We start from the raw sequence: 19480 nt of genomic DNA, 5'->3' as shown, positions 1-19480 counted from the left end.
GGCGATGGACACGACCCCGGGCAGCCCCTCGCCGTCCACGTCGGATGGTCGGCGGAGCTCCCTGGATCGGTCAAAAAGAGACAGGCCCCGAGTCACGGGGCCATAAACAACTTGATCTAGTTTTTTCAATCAGTACAAACACAAAACTAAGATGGCTTTCATAATACAATGGAACTGTAGAGGAATGTTGAGGAACTACAGTGATATTACACATATTCTAGGGTCAGTGATGCCTCTAGCCCTATGTCTCCAGGAGACCAATCTTGGTCCACAACATTCAAATATCTTAAAACATTATAAAACTTTTAGACGTGATCGCGAACATGCAAATAGACTGTCGGGAGGCGTCGCAATCATCACCCAAAGCGGCGTCCCGGCTCAAGAAATCAAACTGAAAACGAAACTTGAGGCGGTTGCGGTTAGCGTCATCAGCTACAAAACCATAACAATATGTTCCATATATCTTCCCCCACACATCACATTAACATGCCAAGATCTAGAAGGCCTGATCGATGAACTGCCGGAGCCATTTCTGGTAGTTGGCGATTTTAACGCTCACTCTCCGTTTTGGGGAAGCGAACGCTGTGACTCTAGAGGACAAACAATCGAAGATTTTATACTTTCTAATAATGTCTGTCTTTTAAATACGGGAAAAGCCACATATTGCTGTCCAAGCTCAGCAAAAATGAGCTCTCTCGATTTAGCTTTCGCATCACCATTACTTTTTAACGATTTTAAATGGGATGTTTTAAATGACCCCATGGGCAGCGATCACTTACCTACCATCATCAGGCTCTCATCGTCCACTCCAATCATCCCCACAAGGCCACGGCGCTGGAAAATTCAGCTCGCCGACTGGTCACTTTTTACAAAAAGTGCCACTCTGGAAAAGGAATTTTGTGACGACCTTAGCACAGATGAAATTAATGAGAAGTTTACTGAATGCATAATATCGGCCGCAACACTCGCTATACCACAAACAACAGGACTTGCACAAAAGAAACACAAAGTGTGGTGGACAAAAGAATGCACATTAGCAAAAAAACAACAAAAGAAAGCCTGGAGCGCTCTGCGTCGATATCCCACTGCAGAGAACCTACTCACCTTTAAGAAGGCAAAAGCCAGAGCGCGGTATGTGCGAAGAAATGCAGAGAAAACCTCTTGGCAGAAATATGTCTCCTCAATAAATAGTTCAATAACATCAAAGAAAATGTGGGAAAAAGTGCGTAAATTTACTGGTGACCATACCCCTTTCACACTTCCTCTCTTGACAGCACCCGGGACACAAACATCTTTAGAAGAACAGGCCAACATACTGGGCGAGCATTTTGCTAAGATCTCAAGCTCATCCAACTACACAAACACCTTTCAAAAACACAAAGCAATAGCTGAGAAACAAAGATTCCCATCTGGAGCAGGTGTTCATGAGGATTATAACCAGCCTCTCACACTAGAAGAATTAAATAAGGTACTATCTTCTGGCAAAAAGACAGCACCGGGACCAGACAACGTGCATTACGCTATGCTTGCACATCTCTCCGAGGCTGCTGTAGAGGCACTGTTAAAATTCTTTAATAAAATCTGGATAACTGGCAATATACCTGACGAGTGGAAAAAAGCAGTCATAATACCTTTTCTCAAACCCGGAAAACCACCAACAAGTCCTAGCAGTTACAGACCAATAGCCCTCACCAGCTGCATTGCTAAATCTTTCGAAAGTGTAATAAACATTAGATTGACCTTCATACTTGAATCTCGGCAACTATTAGATACACACCAATGTGGGTTTAAGAAAGCATGCTTAACCACAGATCACCTTGTCCGTCTAGAAAACACCATCCGGGAGGCGTTCATCCACAAGCAGCACTGTATTGGGGTCTTCTTCGACTTGGAGAAGGCCTACGATACTACGTGGAAGTTCGGCATCCTCCGTGACCTAGCAGAGCTAGGTATCCGCGGCAGGATGTTGAACTGCTTGAACGACTTCCTGGCTAACCGCACATTCCGAGTCCGCCTAGGAGCAACTCTCTCCATGACTTTCACCCAAGAGAACGGCGTACCCCAGGGGTGCATTCTAAGCACGACACTCTTCATAGTAAAAATGAATTCCTTAGCTAAAGTAATACCCAAGTCCATAATGTATTCAGTCTATGTAGATGACCTACAAATAGCATGCACGTCCTCTAGCATATCAACCTGTGAGAGACAAATACAAATCACACTAAATAAACTAGGTGCTTGGGCAGACATAAATGGGTTTAAATTTTCTCCTCAAAAAACAGTAGCTGTTCTTTTTTCATTGCGACGAGGCCTACAGGTCGATCCCAGTCTATACTTGAATCACACTGCGCTACCAATTAAACTAGAACACAAATTTTTAGGCGTAACTTTCGACAAGAAACTCACATTTCTACCATATATTAACAACCTTAAAAAGAAAGCTTCTCAAGCCCTCAATATATTAAAAGTTCTCTCACGGAAGCGGTGGGGGTCCGATAGAGCAAGCCTTTTACAAATATATCGCTCTCTGGTGCGCTCCAAGCTGGACTACGGGTGCATAGTATATGGTTCGGCAAGAGCATCCTACTTAAAAAGATTAGACCCCATTCATAATCTTGGTCTGCGCCTATCATCCGGAGCATACAGAACATCACCAGTAGTTAGCCTTTACGTTGAAACTAATGAAGCCGCTCTTGAGGATCGAAGAATCGCCCTTACATGCTCATATGTCTTAAAAATCCGTTCTCTTCCGAAACATCTCTGCCACCCAGTTGTAACCAAGTGCCCATCTAAAAGATTATTCATCAACAAACCACATTCTATCAGACCATTACTGCTGCGCTTTGAAGACAAATGTGAAGAGCTAACAGTACTAGATGCCCTACCGAATATTGCACAAAGGAATGAATATTTACCACCATGGTACAGCCTGCCTTCAGTATGTGACCTCACAATGACACATTTAGATAAAAAGCAAACGCCAAATGAGTACATATTACAGGAATTCTTTGCACTACAAGAAAAGTATGACACTTACATTGAATTTTATACCGATGGCTCAAAAACAGAAAATCACGTTGGAAGTGCAGTAATCCAAGGAAAAAACAAACAGATAATGCGACTACCAGAATGCGCATCGGTTTTTACTGCTGAGTGTTATGCCATCTTTGTAGCTGTGGAAAAAATAGTAAGAGAGAATATCAAAAATAGCATCATTTACACCGATTCCCTGAGTATGCTCAAAGCACTGCACTCCAGAAATGCTGCTGAACCCATAATAGGTAACATCATACATAACATTGTTAAAATCACAAAACAAAAACGTAACATTAAATTCTGCTGGGTTCCTAGCCATGTTGGAATCGTAGGTAATGAAAAAGCAGATGTATGCGCTGCACAAGCCCGGAATGGCCAAATAAAACAAGTGAGCATACCGCACAGGGATTGCTTAAAGTGTATCAACAGTAAACTCAGAAATAAGTGGCAGGCCGCATGGCAAGATCACGTAAACAACAAATTACATTCTGTGAAACCAATTTTAGGGGAATGGCAATCATGTAGGCATCAAGAACGTTTTACCGAAGTTATTTTATGTCGGCTCCGCATTGGACACACCCACCTCACGCACAACTTTCTGCTAGCCAAACAAAACAAACCTCTCTGTGAAATGTGTGGTGCTGAACTCACAGTGAACCACATTTTAATTTCATGCATAAAATTAGAACTAAGAAAGAAATATTTCACAACATTTTACAGGGAAAGCATCCCATTACACCCCATGCTACTCTTAGGTGATCGAGCACTGGTTGATATTTCATGTATTTTTAGGTTTCTCAAGGAAGCCAACGTTTTAAACAAACTCTAAGTATTTTTAAAAAGCTTCACCATTAACAAAAACTCTAACCTTGTGTTTGGCGCAGCATAGCCTCAGTTGCTTTTGCGCCATAAAAATCAATATAACTAACTAACTAACCAAAGAAATTCAACCGCCGCGGCCAGGATCGAACCCGCGTCTTTCAGGTCAGCAGCCGAGCACCGTAACCACTGAACCACGGCATTTATTCTACGTTCAATTGTCACGCGTGGAGTTTTCTTACTCCAAGCTGGTGCTGTGCTCTGGTCCATGCTCATCCCTCAAGAAGTCACGCAGCATGTCTGTGGTCAACGCTTAGCTGTTTTTCCACACTCCCGTCACATAGAGCTGCTCTTCTTTCAGTTCGGGAAACTTGCGCGGCTTGCCTCAGAAAACACGCTTTTTGCAGCTTGTGTTCCCCAATGCATCATTTCGGTTGCACCACTGTCGAACACATTTCTCGGCCGTGTCGAATTTTCTGCCCACCGCATGCTTGCCATATTCGAGAGCAAATTCCCTGCCGTGTAGCTGCTAAGGTGCCTGCCCATCGTGCTGCCGCTAACTAACGCTCAACCACAACTCCCGTGCCTTTGACAGTTACAAAAAGCTGGAGCTGGTGATACTGATGCTGATATGAATACAGTAGAACCCCGTTCATACGTTTTTCACTGGACCGGGAAAAAAAAACGTAACAGCCGGGAAAACGCAACAGTGAGGAAAGCACCGAAAATTAATGAAAACAGTGCAGCTTTGACTTGAAACAATTAATTTCCGCAAATTGACCCTAGGACTTTAAAAAATCGAGAATGGTGGATTGCAGTTTCTTTCGCTCGCTGGAAAGAACAACGCGTTTCTCAATAGCAAAGGCCGCATTGCTGTCAGTGTCGCTTTGCGGTGCGGCCACACCGTACGCACGCAGCAGTGCTGTGCAGTCCACGCGCTCACTGCAGTCCACGCTGAAGCGACGTTGTGCACAGCGTCAAGCACTGAAATGTTCGTAGGCTGCTCGCCGCGCTGCTCCGCGTAACCCGCCCTGGCTGCCTGTCGACTGCGTTTAGTACGTCCAGCTTTTCCTCAAGGGAAAGCCCCTTCCGCTTACTCAACGCTATCACGCCATCAAAGCACAATAAAGATGTTGTTGCCACTGAGAAGGATTAAAAGGAAATTGCACGGGCCCTGCCGACTGGCTCCAGCCGAGCCACCACCGCTGTCACTTGCAGATAGAGAGTTAAAAGATAAAAAGAAAGAGTGAAAGAAAAGACGTGCTGATAAGCGACCGCAGCGCCTCCTCCTCACCACCTCCCACGATAAAGATCACGGTGTTCTGCGTGCGATGCAGATAGCCATCTAGTGGCGGCCTCTCCAACTCGCGTGCGGCTTCTTGCAGCCAGTTCCGTAGCCAAGCCTGGCCAATACTCGTCTTTTAAAATCAAAATGCCGGTTGGCGCGCATTGCCCGGTTGGGTTCGGGGAGCCCGGTTGCGACGTATCATGCGGGATCGTTTCCTCGGCTGCGACTAACAGCGGGGTTCCCAATACATTGGATCCTATGGAAGCTATGCCGGGACCCGAAGAAAACGACGTAACAGCCGGGAAAACGCAGCAGTGAGGAACATAACAGCGGGGTTCTACTGTAGTGGGCGCTTGCAGTGGTGGAAGAAGTTTGCAATGATGATAATGACCCGCGGCCTCGGGCGCCATCTGTGGGCGGCACCTGGAAGCTCCTGTGTGCATGCGTGGCCTCCGCGATCAAGCACACCCTTGCTCACAGCTGGAGCTGATCGCGGAGGCCAAAACACAGTGCATGCATTTCAAAGGCTACTCCTGCGTGGTCACGGAAAGTTTGGGAGTGGTCCTGAAATGTTTTTTTTTATATATATATATTTCCTTCAGGGAAACAGTGCAGCCTGTACACGGGTGCGGCCTTTATACACGTTTATGCGGTATTCATAAACTGGTTGTAATGGAAAATCTCACTGCAATATAGAAAAATATGTCATCTATGTGTTTGTGTTTAATTCCAACCATAAAGAAGTGAGCGGCTCAGTGCATCTTGTTGTTGAGCCCGATTGAGGAGCATGCCATAGGATGTTGCGAAAATTTGCGTTTTGTGGCCGCACTCGGCTGGCATCATGAGCAAGTCGAGCTGCCTCAACTGCACTTCAGTTCTTGTGTGGTGTCTGTTCTACTGATAGCCAGGAAATGGAGAACTTTGCACCTTGGAATGAAGCAGAGCATCATGACAGAGGCAGGTGCACCAAAGATGCAGAGCAGACACACCATTTCACAAGGAGCTGTTGTCTGCCTGTTTCTTACATAGCGGGCGAAAATGCACAGGTGACGCAGGGGCTGTTTGCCAGTTTGGTGCAGAAATTTAACAAATGCATGGTTGCTGAGAAGCAGCAGGTCAGTTTGGTTTTCAGCAACTGCTCCATTCGTAATGTTACGCCAGTATTGACTGCAGTGAGCCTGAAAATGCTTGCTGATGAATACGATTGCCAAGAGCCTCCACCCAGCCGCTGTGAAAGGAGCATGTGATGTCCTGGGCGCCAGTTTTGGTGTCTCTCATGTGCAAGCTCAAGTTTCCGTGTGCTGCAGCTGAGGGGACAACTGCATTTTTGAAAAACTGAAAACTGCAGTCTGGCTTCGGGAGGTGATGGGTCCGAATCCCATGGCCAACTGGTTACCTTCCAGTTTTCTCAAATGGATACAAGCCATCGCCCGGCTTGGTGCTTGGCTTCTCAATGTGCATGGCTTGGGAATGGGGCCTGCACCTTCAATTCCCGTCACTTTGGGCTTGACTAGGCCCTCCGAAAAAGGGCCATAATGGGCCTTACTGCTCTGGGCGGATTTCAGTCCCTCACAGATAGAATGATATGGAAACTGCTAACGGTGAGCTACAAGTCTAAATAAATGGGGTGTCTAACTGTAATACTAGTTAAAAAGTTGACTATTATATATTGTCAACAAAGGGTACTGGGCACACACAAAAAAGGGCAAGAAAGGTACACAACTGCGCTTGTTGAGTACCCTTCTCGTCCTTGCTTATGTGTGTGCAGTATCCTTTGTTGAAAATGATCGACCGCTCACAAAGAAACTCATTTTCTTAAGGGGGGACACTGGTCTTGAAAAAAAAAATTTTTATGAATGAAGTCACAGTTACGAGATTTTCAGGGAATATGTATTTTTGTGTGCTGATTCTAAATATGTCATTTAATTGCATGTAAAAGAATTCCTTGACCACTTATGCACTTTTTATGCTAGTATTTTGCGGAGAGTTTTGAAGCAAATTTGCTGCGGGAAACTCGCTGAAATGTATGCCTTTGAGTTCTCTTGACACCAAGGAATACAATAAGAGTGAAATTGTCTTCCTGCCTATCATAGAACTTAAGTTATGGGGTTTTGAAGTTGTCGCTTCAGAAATGAGAAGGAAAGTGTGTATTCCTGTTTCTGAAGTGGCAGCTTCAGTACCCTATTACTGAAGTTCTATTAGAGCCAGGATGATAATTTTACCCTTATTGCATTCCTTGGTGTCAAGAGAACCCAATGGCATACATTTCAGTAAGTTTCCTGCAGCAAATTTTCTTCAAAACTCTCCGCAAAATACTTGCATAAAAAGTGCATAAGTGCCCAAGGAATTGTTTTACATGAAATTAAATGACGTATCTAGAATCAGCACACAAAAATACATGTGCCCTGAAAATTTCATAACTATGACTAAATTAATAAAATTTTCTTTTCAAGGCCAGTGTCCCCCCTTAAATTATATATTAGTTCACCAGACTAGTAAACATGTTTGGCTGGATTCTGATGCAGAGCACCATTGAAAATACTATACCGAGGAGAGTGCTGTTGAAACTAAGAAAGCCCATTTTTTAAAATTATTAACTGTCACTGTTGAAACATCCTGTCCCTTCTAGCAGCCCCTGTATACATGACGTATAGAATGGTGCAGCAGTACACAAGGGCGATAAAGAACACGCACAAGCGCCAGTGTATATTTTTCTTGTCCTTGTGTGCCGTTGTGCTATTTTGTACATCATGTGCTACCAACATGCCCTAAGTGCCTCTCTGTACACTGTGTGGGGCTTGAAACTTGATTCTGTTTGATGGGCAGGTTGGGGACCGAGGTCTTGCCTGCCTGGCCCGCCACTGCCTGAACCTGCGCAAGCTGAGCCTCAAGTCGTGTGACCTGGTCACCGACCGGGGCCTGCAGGCACTGGCCTACTTCTGCCGGGGCCTGCAGCAGCTGAGCCTGCAGGACTGCGCGGGAGTCACGGTGGACGGCTACCGCATAGTGCGCAAGTACTGCCGTCGCTGCATCATCGAGCACACCAACCCGGGCTTCAACTAGACACCCCCTGGTGCCAACGGCCTTTGCCACCCTTTCTCTGGGGGCTGTTTTCTGGAGTGATCATTTCTGGGGACAGTGCATTTCTTCAGGGTTCCATTTGACTGGAACTGGGGGAAACAAATTAGGGGCCAAGCACACTTCCTGTAGTCATCATCAGTTCGAGGATAAAGCAGGATGGTTCAGGTCAAGCTGCTTTCAAGAACAGGCCCGTACCGCCCTTGTGTGCAGGTCCAGAATTTTTCTTGCATTGTCCCGTGAAGAAAATTTGAGGTCTAATCCATGCTACACCTAGATTACCCCACTGAGGCATGTATGCTTTGCTCTGTATCGTTGCCATATATGAACAGCAGGTAGTGACGCTAAACAAACCTTTATGCACTCGTTTCGTTATGCCGGTGGTGCATTGTGCAAGGCATGGCCTGTGGGCATAAGATGGTGCTTGTGGCTTTTGTGAAAAAGCTGCAACGTTTTCAAGGAGCCTCTCTTTGGTCGTCTAGTGAGCATATTTCACATTCATAAGCAGATAAAATTTATCTCACTCAAGATGTCATGTTTTTTATATAAATCTTTCTTTTCTTCTTGTGCTTTGCTGCATGCGAAACTAGTGCAAGTTTTTTGCAACACTATTATTGTTCATGTCGCGTTGAATGCAAGCCTCCATACCAGATGGAAGGCAGAGCAGCGCTGTTTGCTCGCATCGGCGAAAACGGCCCGAGTGATCTGTTGCCACTACCCATCCGTACTGACACTTGGGTATGGTTCGAATCCCACTCAGACCTATACCTTTCTGCGTGTTTAATTTGATTGAGTCTTGTGGTTCGGGTAGACAGACGGGCAAAAATCAGCAAGCAAAGAGAGCTGAAAACATCGCCGTTTATCGCATTTCTGCATTAAAAAAACGAACCTTCTGGCTGCTGGTAACAGCTTCATACCTGAAAAGGAGCTTCGAAACATCTTTCTGTCATGAAATCGGAACTTTATGCTTTAAGTCCAGCACATCAGGCATGTTGAATTCAGTGGAACATACAAGTAGAAATGGGATAGTGAAGAGTGCTCACTTCACCAATGCACTGCAGCTGATATTGTAAAAAAAGAAGGGAAGTGCCACCAGAAATGATCACTTTAAAACACAGCCTCTGGATGCTTAGAGTAAAAATATAGCAAGGTAGCCGGGTACTGCTCCCTTCCATATTGGAAGTAGCTGCTGCGGAGTGCAAGCTTCAGTGTTCAGGTGCTGCTGCCTCTATAGGCAAAGGTGACTTCTTTGTTCAGTCGTGTAGTCACCGTGCCTGTGAACTGATGTTGTGTAAGATAAAATGAACGCTTAGTTGTTCTATATATTGTACAGTTTTTAATGCGACTTTTACAAGAAAGCAAGAAGGACCACCTGCATTTTACCATTGCACTGCCACTTGTTTGTAGAGACTGAGGTGCCAATTACAGCAGAGTTCTACCGTGTGTGTTACTGGTGGACAAACTCTTATGCAGGAGGTGTGCTGGGAGGTGACGTGTTATGTCTTTACACTTACTAAAGTGTTTGTTTCTACAAGGGCACTGAAACAGTGTGGCCCGAGAAGTCTTTGTCTGCTTCTTCTTATAGTCTTTCAGTTGTGTTTACTGAAATTGTGTGCAATACGTTGGTCTTGTAGAGGGCTCCTGTAAAAGTGTTAATGTACCAGTGCTCAATGGTAGACAGTAAGCCAGTGCTAACACTAATCGGAATGCTTTGTTTGATAGTGGTCACAAGTGTTGTTGTGCTGCTTTGCAAGTACTGCACTGTGTGTACAGCTTGCGATCACCCAATTTAAATTGCTGCTAATAGGAGCATTGTATGCGATGAGCACAGAGGGTGGAAGCACCAGGAAGTTTCACAATCATATTGCAAACAGCATCAAAATGAATGGGCTCTCATTCTCTGCGGAGCATTTTAGGACCACGCCACAGGCCAACATTGCTAGCATCTGAGATGAAATTCACAAATCCAGTGCCTTCACTAAAAGTTAATTTTACCACGTAAGCCGAGTTGCGCCCTTTCCAAGTGTTTAGTTTTTAGTTGATCAATGGGAACAACAAATGGAAGGGTGGATGAATGCAGTATTTTCACTCACAAGTTCATAGATATGCATTTTATTGTGATCATAGCTGAAGCGCTGCAATTTCCTTTGGCTCCTCTTACTTCACTTTGTTTCTTTTTTCTTCTTTTTTTTTACATTTGTGTGACATTAATATTGTGGAAGCGTTTTAAACTTTGCACTCTGAATAGAGAAATGAGGGGGAAGTTTGAAAATACTAGCCTAATGGTGTAGTGGGAAGCCTGTAGGCTGCAAAGAACAAAAAATACCATGGGTCTGTAAACTGTAAGCAACTGTTGCTTCGATGAAGTTCTTCCTGCAACTCCCACTCAGGGACCCATGAGAGTTTGTGCTCCAGATTCTCTCTCGCTACAGTGCAAACTTATTTTCATGCTGCTGCCGAATCTCATGTTAGCCATTTATTTGCAGTGTAAAGTAGCTATGCTAATGCACAAAAAAAGCACATAATATATTTAGGCGTAATGAGCACTTTTTTTTGCTTTCTTTCTCTTTTTGTTTGCTTTTCATTTTTTGTGCCTTTTTGCAGGCAACCCTGTGTAGCTTCCTAGAGGCCATTCATTGAATTTAGATACCAGCTTTGAATTAGCACACAAACTTTCTTTCTGCAGCTGTTTTTATGTAGTACCTTGCCTAGCACGATAACGCTGCATTGTAGCAGAGCTATCAGGCTATACTTTTTAGTGCAAAAGCACTGCTTCATTTTGTCAAACACAGCCGAGAATCTTGTAGCGTCCCTCGCCTTGAGGGCGCTGAAATAAAGTAAATGTTGCTGTGGCTGGGTTTCGAACCCACGATGGCGCGAACAGACAGCTTCGCCGTGGCCACTGCATGAGTGCACTATGCTATTGCTGTAGCCGATCATGCCTCATGTTAAACTGCAACATACTCTCTCACTGTGCATTGCACATCGTCGTCGTAGTCTTCATCAGCTTCCATCTGCGGCTCGAACAGATCAGATCAGCTTAACCTCAGTCAGAGCTTTAAGGGGGGACACTGGTCTTGAAAAAAACAATTTTATTAATGAAGTCACAGTTACGAAATCTTCAGGGCATATGTATTTTTGTGTGCTGATTCTAAATATGTCATTTAAAATCATGTAAAACAACTCCTTGAGCACTTATGCACTTTTTATGCTAGTATTTTGCGAAGAGTTTTGAAGAAAATTTGCTGCGGGAAACTTGTTGAAATGTATGCCATTGGGCTCTCTTGACACCAAGGAATACAATAAGGGTGAAATTGTCTTCCTGCCTATCATAGAACTTGAGTTATAGAGTTTTGAAGTTGTCGCTTCAGAAATGAGAAGGAAAGTGTGTATTCCTGTTTCTGAAGTGGCAGCTTCAGTACCCTATTACTCAAGTTCTATCAGAGCCAGGATGATATTTTTACCCTTATTGTATTTCTTGGTGTCAAGAGAAGCCAATGGCATACATTTCAACGAGTTTCCCACAGCAAATTTTCTTAAACTCTCCGCAAAATACTTGCATAAAAAGTGCATAAGTGCTCAAGGAATTGTTTTACATGAAATTAAATGACATGTTTAGAATCAGCGCACAAAAATACATGTTCCCTGAAAATTTCATAACTATGGCTAAATTAATAAAATTTTCTTTTCAAGACCAGTGTCCCCCCTTAAATGAGCCTGATATCATTGCCAGACGTGCCAACGACCCAGCAATGCAAAACCTAGAGTCAACCAGGCTAAACATGCTTTCACACGTCTGTTGGGTTTAATTGTGTTAAAACCCAGCCACCTCTTTTTTTTTCAGGCAAGCAACCTTTTTTTTGATAGGATGCTAGAATAATTTTGGTAAGCCAACCTACGGAGTGGTGGTACAAAAAGTTTCGCGGCATCATTTTGTTCACTTACATGGAGCATGCAGAGCTAGTTTTCAGTCTCCATCTTTTTGGACTTGGTAGCGATTCTTCAGTTGGAAGAATCGGCTTTATGGGCGGGGAGGGTCTCTTCATAGTTGTTCTTTGAATGCACGTAGAAAAATCAAGTAAAGATTTGAAATAACATGCCGAATTTTGGCTGCAGTTGTATTGTGCGTGCAGTGGAGTAATTTATATCACAATGTCAGCATAAACGTTGAGTCTTCTGAAAACACTCGGCAGCTCAGTGAGGTTGTACCTTTGTGTTGATCTGACGATTGGCAACATTGTCTAATGGCAGTATTACTGGCATCCATGGGTTATATCTTTCTTTTTTCTGTTGTTCATGTAGTTAGTTTCATTGTTCTTTTTACGGTTGCTGCGGGTGCAGCAGCTTGGAATGACCTAAATATTTATGTTGCAAACTTGCATTTCCCCTTGTGCTGGTCATGGGGGAATTGTAGAACTCTTATTGCTTGGCATGCCCTTTTGTGTACTTGCTTCACCTTTGTTATACGTGCTGCTTTGAGCTGAACGTTCAGGGTGTATTTGTGTGAATGCATTGACTTCGGGGCCTTGTCTCGGCATAACACGTGCCCCTGACATAAGCGACAGATGTGTCAAATACGCTCAAGCTGTTTCTTGGCTATTCTTGTGCTTCCTCTCCAACTTAGGCTGTACAAGAATTTTTATTCTTTCACTCATGAGCTTGTGAACAGCGTACAAAAGGTTTTGCGCATTGTGCACGCTATTTAGGACTCTGAATATATTAGTTTTCAATGAGTACTTACAATTTTAATGTAATTTGTGCTTTAATATTTCTTTTTGGTTTACTCTGCTGTATGTCTCGCTTGCACAGAGGAGGAAGTTGAAAGTGGTACACGTATGCAAGCTGTTCTTTATTGTGCCAGAAATTTAGGAGAGCGGTGTGATTTCAGAGGTAGACATGCCATGCATTTTTCATTGAAGCATTTCATTGAAGCATTGTCGCTTTGATGCCACATGAATTTTTAGCCAAATATTTGTATTTGTTCTGCCCTCACATCTCATCTAATTTGATACCATGGTGCGATACTCAAAGGATTTTACTACGGCATATGTAGAGTGTAGTTTTCACTCTACTTTGTGAACAGAATTATTTTTTTAGCATATTTTCAGCTCGTACGTAGAGCTGGCAGTTTATAAGGGACTCGAAAACAAAAGTGAGGAAGAGCTCTGGCTGTTGCCTTACTTGTTCACAATAAAATCTTTATGTTAATTGACACATGGAAGTGGATATTTTATGCATCAGTGTGTTTATTATTCCACATTTAAAAAAACCTCTGCCTGTTCTTCCATAAATGTGTGGGAGCAATATTGCGGAATTTTAGAAAGTGCCTCACTGTGGTCGACAAGAATAAAATTGCTACAACATGGTGCGCACTTTGCATTTCCATCTGATTGTCAAGCAAGGTGCAACAGTTTTATTCATACTTCACTGCATTGCAACAGTTCATACTGAACACTTATTTCCAGCGGCAAGCGTCGTCTCACCAGTGCACGTCACCACAAAAACAGTTTCTTGTTCATCACGTCATGACAAACACTTTGAGGGCAACGGTTGCACATGCAAGGTCCTTCAAAGCACAATGCGTCTTGCTCGGGGACTAGTCCTTCACTTGACCAACTTGAGCATGCGAATCTTCTCCATGTCACGGGCGATGTCACTCGTGTCAGGCAGGATGCGAATAGCCTTGCAGAAGTCAAAGTAGATGCCGTACTTGTTGGCATTGTCTTCGCGTATGTGCTGCAGCACGACCAGGTCGGTCTTCTCAGGTTTGCAACAGACGTAGAGTGCGATGAAGAAGACCCCGGACACCGTGAGGCCAAGCAGGAGGGCTGACACGATGACGCGGTAGTTGTGTGGCGTGGTGTGGCTGCCCCAGAGCTGCCAGGCCCCAAAGCAGAGCAGGTTCTCAACGATGAAGACAAAGACAAACAGGAAGACCCGCCGTTTGAGCTTGAACTCGAACATGATGGGCCAGAAGACGAGCGAGGGCAGGCCAAACAGTGCAAAGATGAGGATGGTGGTGACGCATGGGCTGCGTAGGGGCTGCTCGGATGGGTCTCTGCTGCTGTCTTGGCGCACACTGTCTTGGCGCCGGTGTGTGTCACGCACGAAGCTGGCGATCCAGGCTGTCATGGCAACTGCGTGCCCCAGGCAAGCCAGCACCACCCAGCCGTGGATGACGGCGGTCAGTAGGGAAAGTGCGAGTCCCCTGGCGGCCACCACAGAGAGCCAGCCCAGGAAGGAGAGAGTGCCCGTAAGAAGGCCGTCGTCCTTGCGTTGCACAGCCTTGATAAGGGACCACAGGCTGAGCGCAGAGCCCACCAGCTGGCCAATCACTGCGCAAGCAGAAACCAGGCTTAATGTGTATGATAACTGTTTCACTGGCCCATTGTTGCTCGCAGTGCACTGAACAGGGCAACAGAACAGTAGTTACCTATTTGCAACTTTGCCTTCAAGGAACCTCTGTGGATGGCTTTAGGCGTGGCTATAAACAACAGCTACATTTTTAATTGGATCACTTCTCTGCTGGCCAGTAGTACATTTTGGCTGTAGCATTAGCCCACCAAGTTCATTTTGCAGTTTAGATCACATCATATGTACAATGCATGAGGCATGGAAATGCTCATTGTAAGCCGTGCCAACGCATATAAAGTAAAATCCCGTTCAAACTTCAAGGGACTGGAATATATGTTTGAATTACCTGAAAGTTCCACTTACTGAGTGACCCTGAACGAACTGGCAAGAACTGCTTGCATCATGGTAAATTTTTGGGGGGAAAGACTAAGCAGTGAGCACCTACTTTTGGGATCAGAACTGTGTAGCGTCGAAGGAGAAATGTTTCGAAACGGTAAGTACCTCCCCCCGCGTCCTTCATGGTGTAACGCGGTAGCGATGGATCTCCCTCACAAGCATTTGCGTTGCATGTGAGTCTTCACCGACAAACGGCGAACGGCACGTGACAAATGAGCAGTTCCGGCGCACTCCTAGGGCAGACGAACTACGTGGACCGAAGTAAGGGAAACTCCAGGGGCTTAGAAGCGGCGAGGAAAAAAAAAAAAACTTCGTCTAGCTTAGCTTTGGACCCAACCATTTTATGCATTACTCTCTCACACACATACACACAGCTACTCTGGCTGGCTGATGTGCCGCCTCAGAAAACGAAACCGAAACTGCGGTTGGGGGAGAGGGGTATACTTTGTTACGCACGTCAGAGGTGTGCGGCGGACTGCAACATGGCATTCAGATCTGCTATATGGACGATAGCTTGCCATGCTGTCTTACATAGGCACGACCTCCTTTCAGGAATCCGTTCCAATTAACCGGTGTGAGTGGCTTTTTCTGTATTCTGAGTCTCTGTGTAACCTCGGGTGAGTGACTTACATTGGAAGCACTTTTTTCTTGGGCGAAGTGGCGTCGAGTACAGCAAGCAGGGGACAACGCTATACCAGACTTTCCTTTTCTCGGAAGAACGCAGGAACTACCGATATTCCGCTTCTACGTGAAGCATGGCAAGGCTCGCTAAACTCCAGCGCATCTGGGGGCGCGTCCTGTGCACTCCCGTAGTTTTGTATTGCCGCCAGGACGGGGAAGCTTTGAGAGTTGCCAGAAACAGGCATTAGTTTTTCACAAATCGGAAGTGCGGCGGTTGTAGGAAGTTTTTTAAATTTCGCGCCCTATTCACCGCTGTCAAACCCCAGGCGTCGCCTGCAGGAACCGGTATCGTTACGGAAAGGCGTTTGCCGCGGGCGGCACCTGCTTGCGCCATATCACAAGTGCGTTGTAAGCGATTACGCTTAACTGATAATTGTGACGCTGCTAATCGGAAGTTTTGGTCCATACGAGCTTTTTTTTGTTGCTTTTTTTTCCCTTGCCTTTCATAGTCGTGAAAGCTCATGAATCGGCCAGAATACATGGACTTCCAAGCCGACATTTTTGCAAATGCCGTAGCATGGGTGCTTGGACATTGGTATAGAGGTGCCATTTTGTGTCACTCTCCGATGGCCCTTATCCTAATTGCATCCCTGACACATGCCAACTTATAACGCCGCGTATTCCAATGCCCCGTCGCCCTCCTATCCCTCATCCACAACCTACATGCACGGCTGGGATCGGCTCAACTAGCTGACCAACCAGCCCTGAGGCTCGGCGCTTAATTTGGCGCCAAATAAGAATCATATTTTCTCTCTGCGCTGCTGAGAGGCCCCGGGTGTCTTACTCAGGATTTAACATCGGGACTGATCTAGGCCCCTTGCGCCTGCGCTGTGCACACAGAGCGTCGTGCAAAACCAGTACGTGCGAGGAGGCCTTCCGTATAGTGTACTCACGCGCTTGCGACGTTTGGTCGGCGTTGAGGAAGAGTATGACGAGGTACAGCTGGAGCAGGATCTGTATGAAGCCCGCGTAGAAGTCCTCGAAGAACTCCAGCACGAACGTCTCTCGCTTGAGGGTGCGCAGTCTCACCATCTCGCCCTTGGAGGGCGACAAGCAGCTGCACACACGCTGCGCGGCGAAGTGCAGCACCTCAACGTGCCTGCAGAGGGAAACAATAGAAGAGGGGACATATTTCAAAAGTTGAGGGCGCTATTATATTGCTCCGCGTTTATTACTGGCGAGCAGTCACACGCACTACATTTTAATGGTCCGAAACGACATTTGGGATAATGCACTAAGGAAAGGTCAAAGCAGTTGGTACAAGAGGTTTCTCGTTTGGTGTGGTTGATGGTTCCCAATTTCCTTCGCGTTATGATGCAGCTTTATCTATAGCTTTACAGCCAATTATACGTAGGTTAATGATCAATGTACAAACCGACGCGGTGGTTGAGTGGCTATGGCGTTAGGCCGCTGAGCCCTAAGGTCACGTGATGGAATCCCGGTCGCAGCGGCCGCGTTTCGATGGAGGTGAAGTGCAAAATGCCCACGTACTGTTCGATGTCGGCGCCCGCTAACGTGGCCCTCCACTATGGCGTCCCTCTTAGCCTAAATGTGTTCAAGGCCTCCAAAGTGAGTTCATGCCCCTTTACGTGTAACTTAGGTAAATGACAAAGGTCACGTATTTGTTGTCAGTTCCCAGCGACGAGGCTTCGTCGCATTAAGCGAAAACAACTGGAGAGTACCGCCAGAAAGCTGGGTACCATCGTTGCGGTGGCCTTGCTAGAGGTTAGTAGAATTGCTCCGGCGGGATCAGTCCACAAGATGGTTTATGGATTACAGTTTATGGGGTTTAACGTTCCAAAGCGACTCAGGCTATGAGGGATGCCGTAGTGGGGGGCTCCGGACCGGACTGGATGGAGGGCTCCGGACTTTGACCGCCGCGACCGGGATCGAACCCACGTCGTTTGGGCAGCCGAGCACAATAACATAACCACTGAGCCACCGCGGCGGCCAGTCCACCAGATGAAATTACTGGATGTGCTTTGAACATGTCTCCTGTGCCTTGTACGCACTGACAGCTATAGGGCATTGTACCGGAACGAGAAGAGAAGCGCGCTCGAAAACGACCGGGTGTTTGTATCGCAGGCTTGCCTCGCTTTAAGAGGTCTTCGCTGCAAATTTGGAACGCGATTCGAATTAGACATCTTTCACATGTCCCGGCTCGGTCGAAATAACGGAAGCCGATTGTGGTGGCGTGGTAATCGCTCACGCCGAACTCCACACTCAACCTACGCACTGAGACCAAAGACCGGAACCTGTGACGCTTATCAAACGTTTTCTCTCTTTCCGTCAGTAATGCAGTTAGCTGGTGTCGGTTGCCTTTAAGTGCAGTTATCTACTACGTCTGATTCAGCTCGTACAGCGTCAAATTCGTGTGCGGATAAACAATTCGCACTCGACCTATTTTCTTAGTATGCGGTGACCGGCACGACGCGTCGTGCACACGAAACGCGGGCAATGATCAGGGCCTGAACATTGATCCCGAAGCGATTGTGCGCTCCTATGCTCAGGACAGTGCACTCTGTCCTCGCGACATCTCCGGTCAAACTTCCAACGTACACAGCACGTCGCATTGCCGACGAAGACGTCAGGCTGCGAATGATGCAGACTGCTAATGAATGCGAAAAGCAGATCGGCCGCTTACCCCTTGATCTGCCAGGGAACGAGCAGGAGCCCGTTGACGAGCTTGGTGCAGATGTCCGAGGCAGGCGTAGAACGGTCCAGGATGCTGTCGGCCACCAGGTAGGCTGAGTAGACGAGCGACGGCACGAACAGGCACAGCACCGAGATGGCGCAGTAGTAGAGCTGCTGCTCCTGGTAGTACGTGGACACCGAGTACGCGTCCTGCGTCAGCTTGTGGATGTAGATGCCCAGATGCACCAGCGCCTGCACCAGCAGGTAGGGGAAGCTGCAGCCGCGGCAGACAGGCGTCCCCACGGCCTCCTCCTCCTGGTCCTCCGCTTCCTCGCGCTCCAGCCTCTGATGAGGCTGCTCGCCGATGACGCCCTGCAAGCAAGAGGAGGCGACGTTGTCCACGGCCCAAACTGCGCGCCTCTGAGCGCCAACGGGGACTTGTGTCACGGCCGCCATGATGGTTCACTATCAAGGCGCACATGATGTGTGCTTGTTGGTTACGCTTTTTGAAGCGAAAAGCTTCTCTACGCTAGACAACACCGCGCTTCTCGTGAGCTGGCGTATGTTGAAGCACGAGTGACGTCACGCACGGCGCAGGCTACTGCGCATGTGCGCCGCTGCTTCTTCTCCTCGCCACCGTTTGACCTTTCGCCGCAGCCCTGCGCAGTGGGCATTTGAAAGGAGGGGTAAAAAAGGCGCGCTTGCCCATAGAACAGGCGCACGCTGCCGCGCGCTGTGCGTCATCGTTTGACGTTCGCCGCAAGCGCGTGTTTATCGCGGAGGCCGGCTATATAACCTCTTGCCAGAGAATAGGCGTGCGCATTCAACATGGAAGGAGAAGAGAGTGATACTACCGATACAGAAGTGCTACCACGGGAGTTGGCTGAAAAGGAGCGAAGAAATGAAAGGCTGAAAGCTCAACGAACGTCCGAGACACCCGAACAACGAGAACAACGTCTCGCTAAGCGACGCAGCAAAGCCGGGTCTGAAACGCCAGAAGTACGAGAGGCACGTCTCGCTAAACGGCGTGAAAGCGAAGCTGAACAGCGACGTTCGGCCATGTCAGCATAACCGTAAGCATAACCATAGGCTAAATCATAAGCATAACCATAAGTTAAACCATAAGTTAAACCGTAAGCATATTCATAGGCTAAATTATAAAGCATAACCATAAGCTAAACCGTAAGCATATCC

General features: G+C 46.5%; 2 protein-coding genes across 5 annotated transcripts in view; one reads left to right on the top strand and one right to left on the bottom strand.

Annotated features, from left to right (window-relative positions):
- Positions 1-13589, top strand: part of Fbxl7 (F-box and leucine-rich repeat protein 7) — a 74022-nt gene extending 60433 nt beyond the window's left edge. For all 4 annotated transcript variants that reach the window (XM_089549549.1, XM_089549550.1, XM_089549548.1 and 1 more), the window contains one exon: positions 7970-13589. In XM_089549549.1, the coding sequence (XP_089405675.1) occupies positions 7970-8206 (237 nt within the window). In that variant the 3' untranslated portion in view covers positions 8207-13589. The remainder of the gene's footprint in view (positions 1-7969) is intronic.
- Positions 13578-19480, bottom strand: part of LOC149340714 (uncharacterized) — a 29679-nt gene continuing 23776 nt past the window's right edge. The window contains exons 2-4 of the mRNA XM_089549547.1: positions 18297-18658; positions 16546-16751; positions 13578-14556 (exon numbers count right to left, since the gene is read on the bottom strand). Coding sequence (XP_089405673.1) covers positions 13826-14556; positions 16546-16751; positions 18297-18658 — 1299 coding nt within the window. The 3' untranslated portion in view covers positions 13578-13825. The remainder of the gene's footprint in view (positions 14557-16545; positions 16752-18296; positions 18659-19480) is intronic.

The sequence above is a fragment of the Amblyomma mixtum genome, chromosome 6 (assembly GCF_055824585.1).
Source record: "Amblyomma mixtum isolate Tamu chromosome 6, ASM5582458v1, whole genome shotgun sequence".
Taxonomy (NCBI): domain Eukaryota; kingdom Metazoa; phylum Arthropoda; class Arachnida; order Ixodida; family Ixodidae; genus Amblyomma; species Amblyomma mixtum.
The sequence above is the reverse complement of the archived record's forward strand: the minus strand, read 5'-3'. Positions and strand labels throughout refer to the sequence as shown.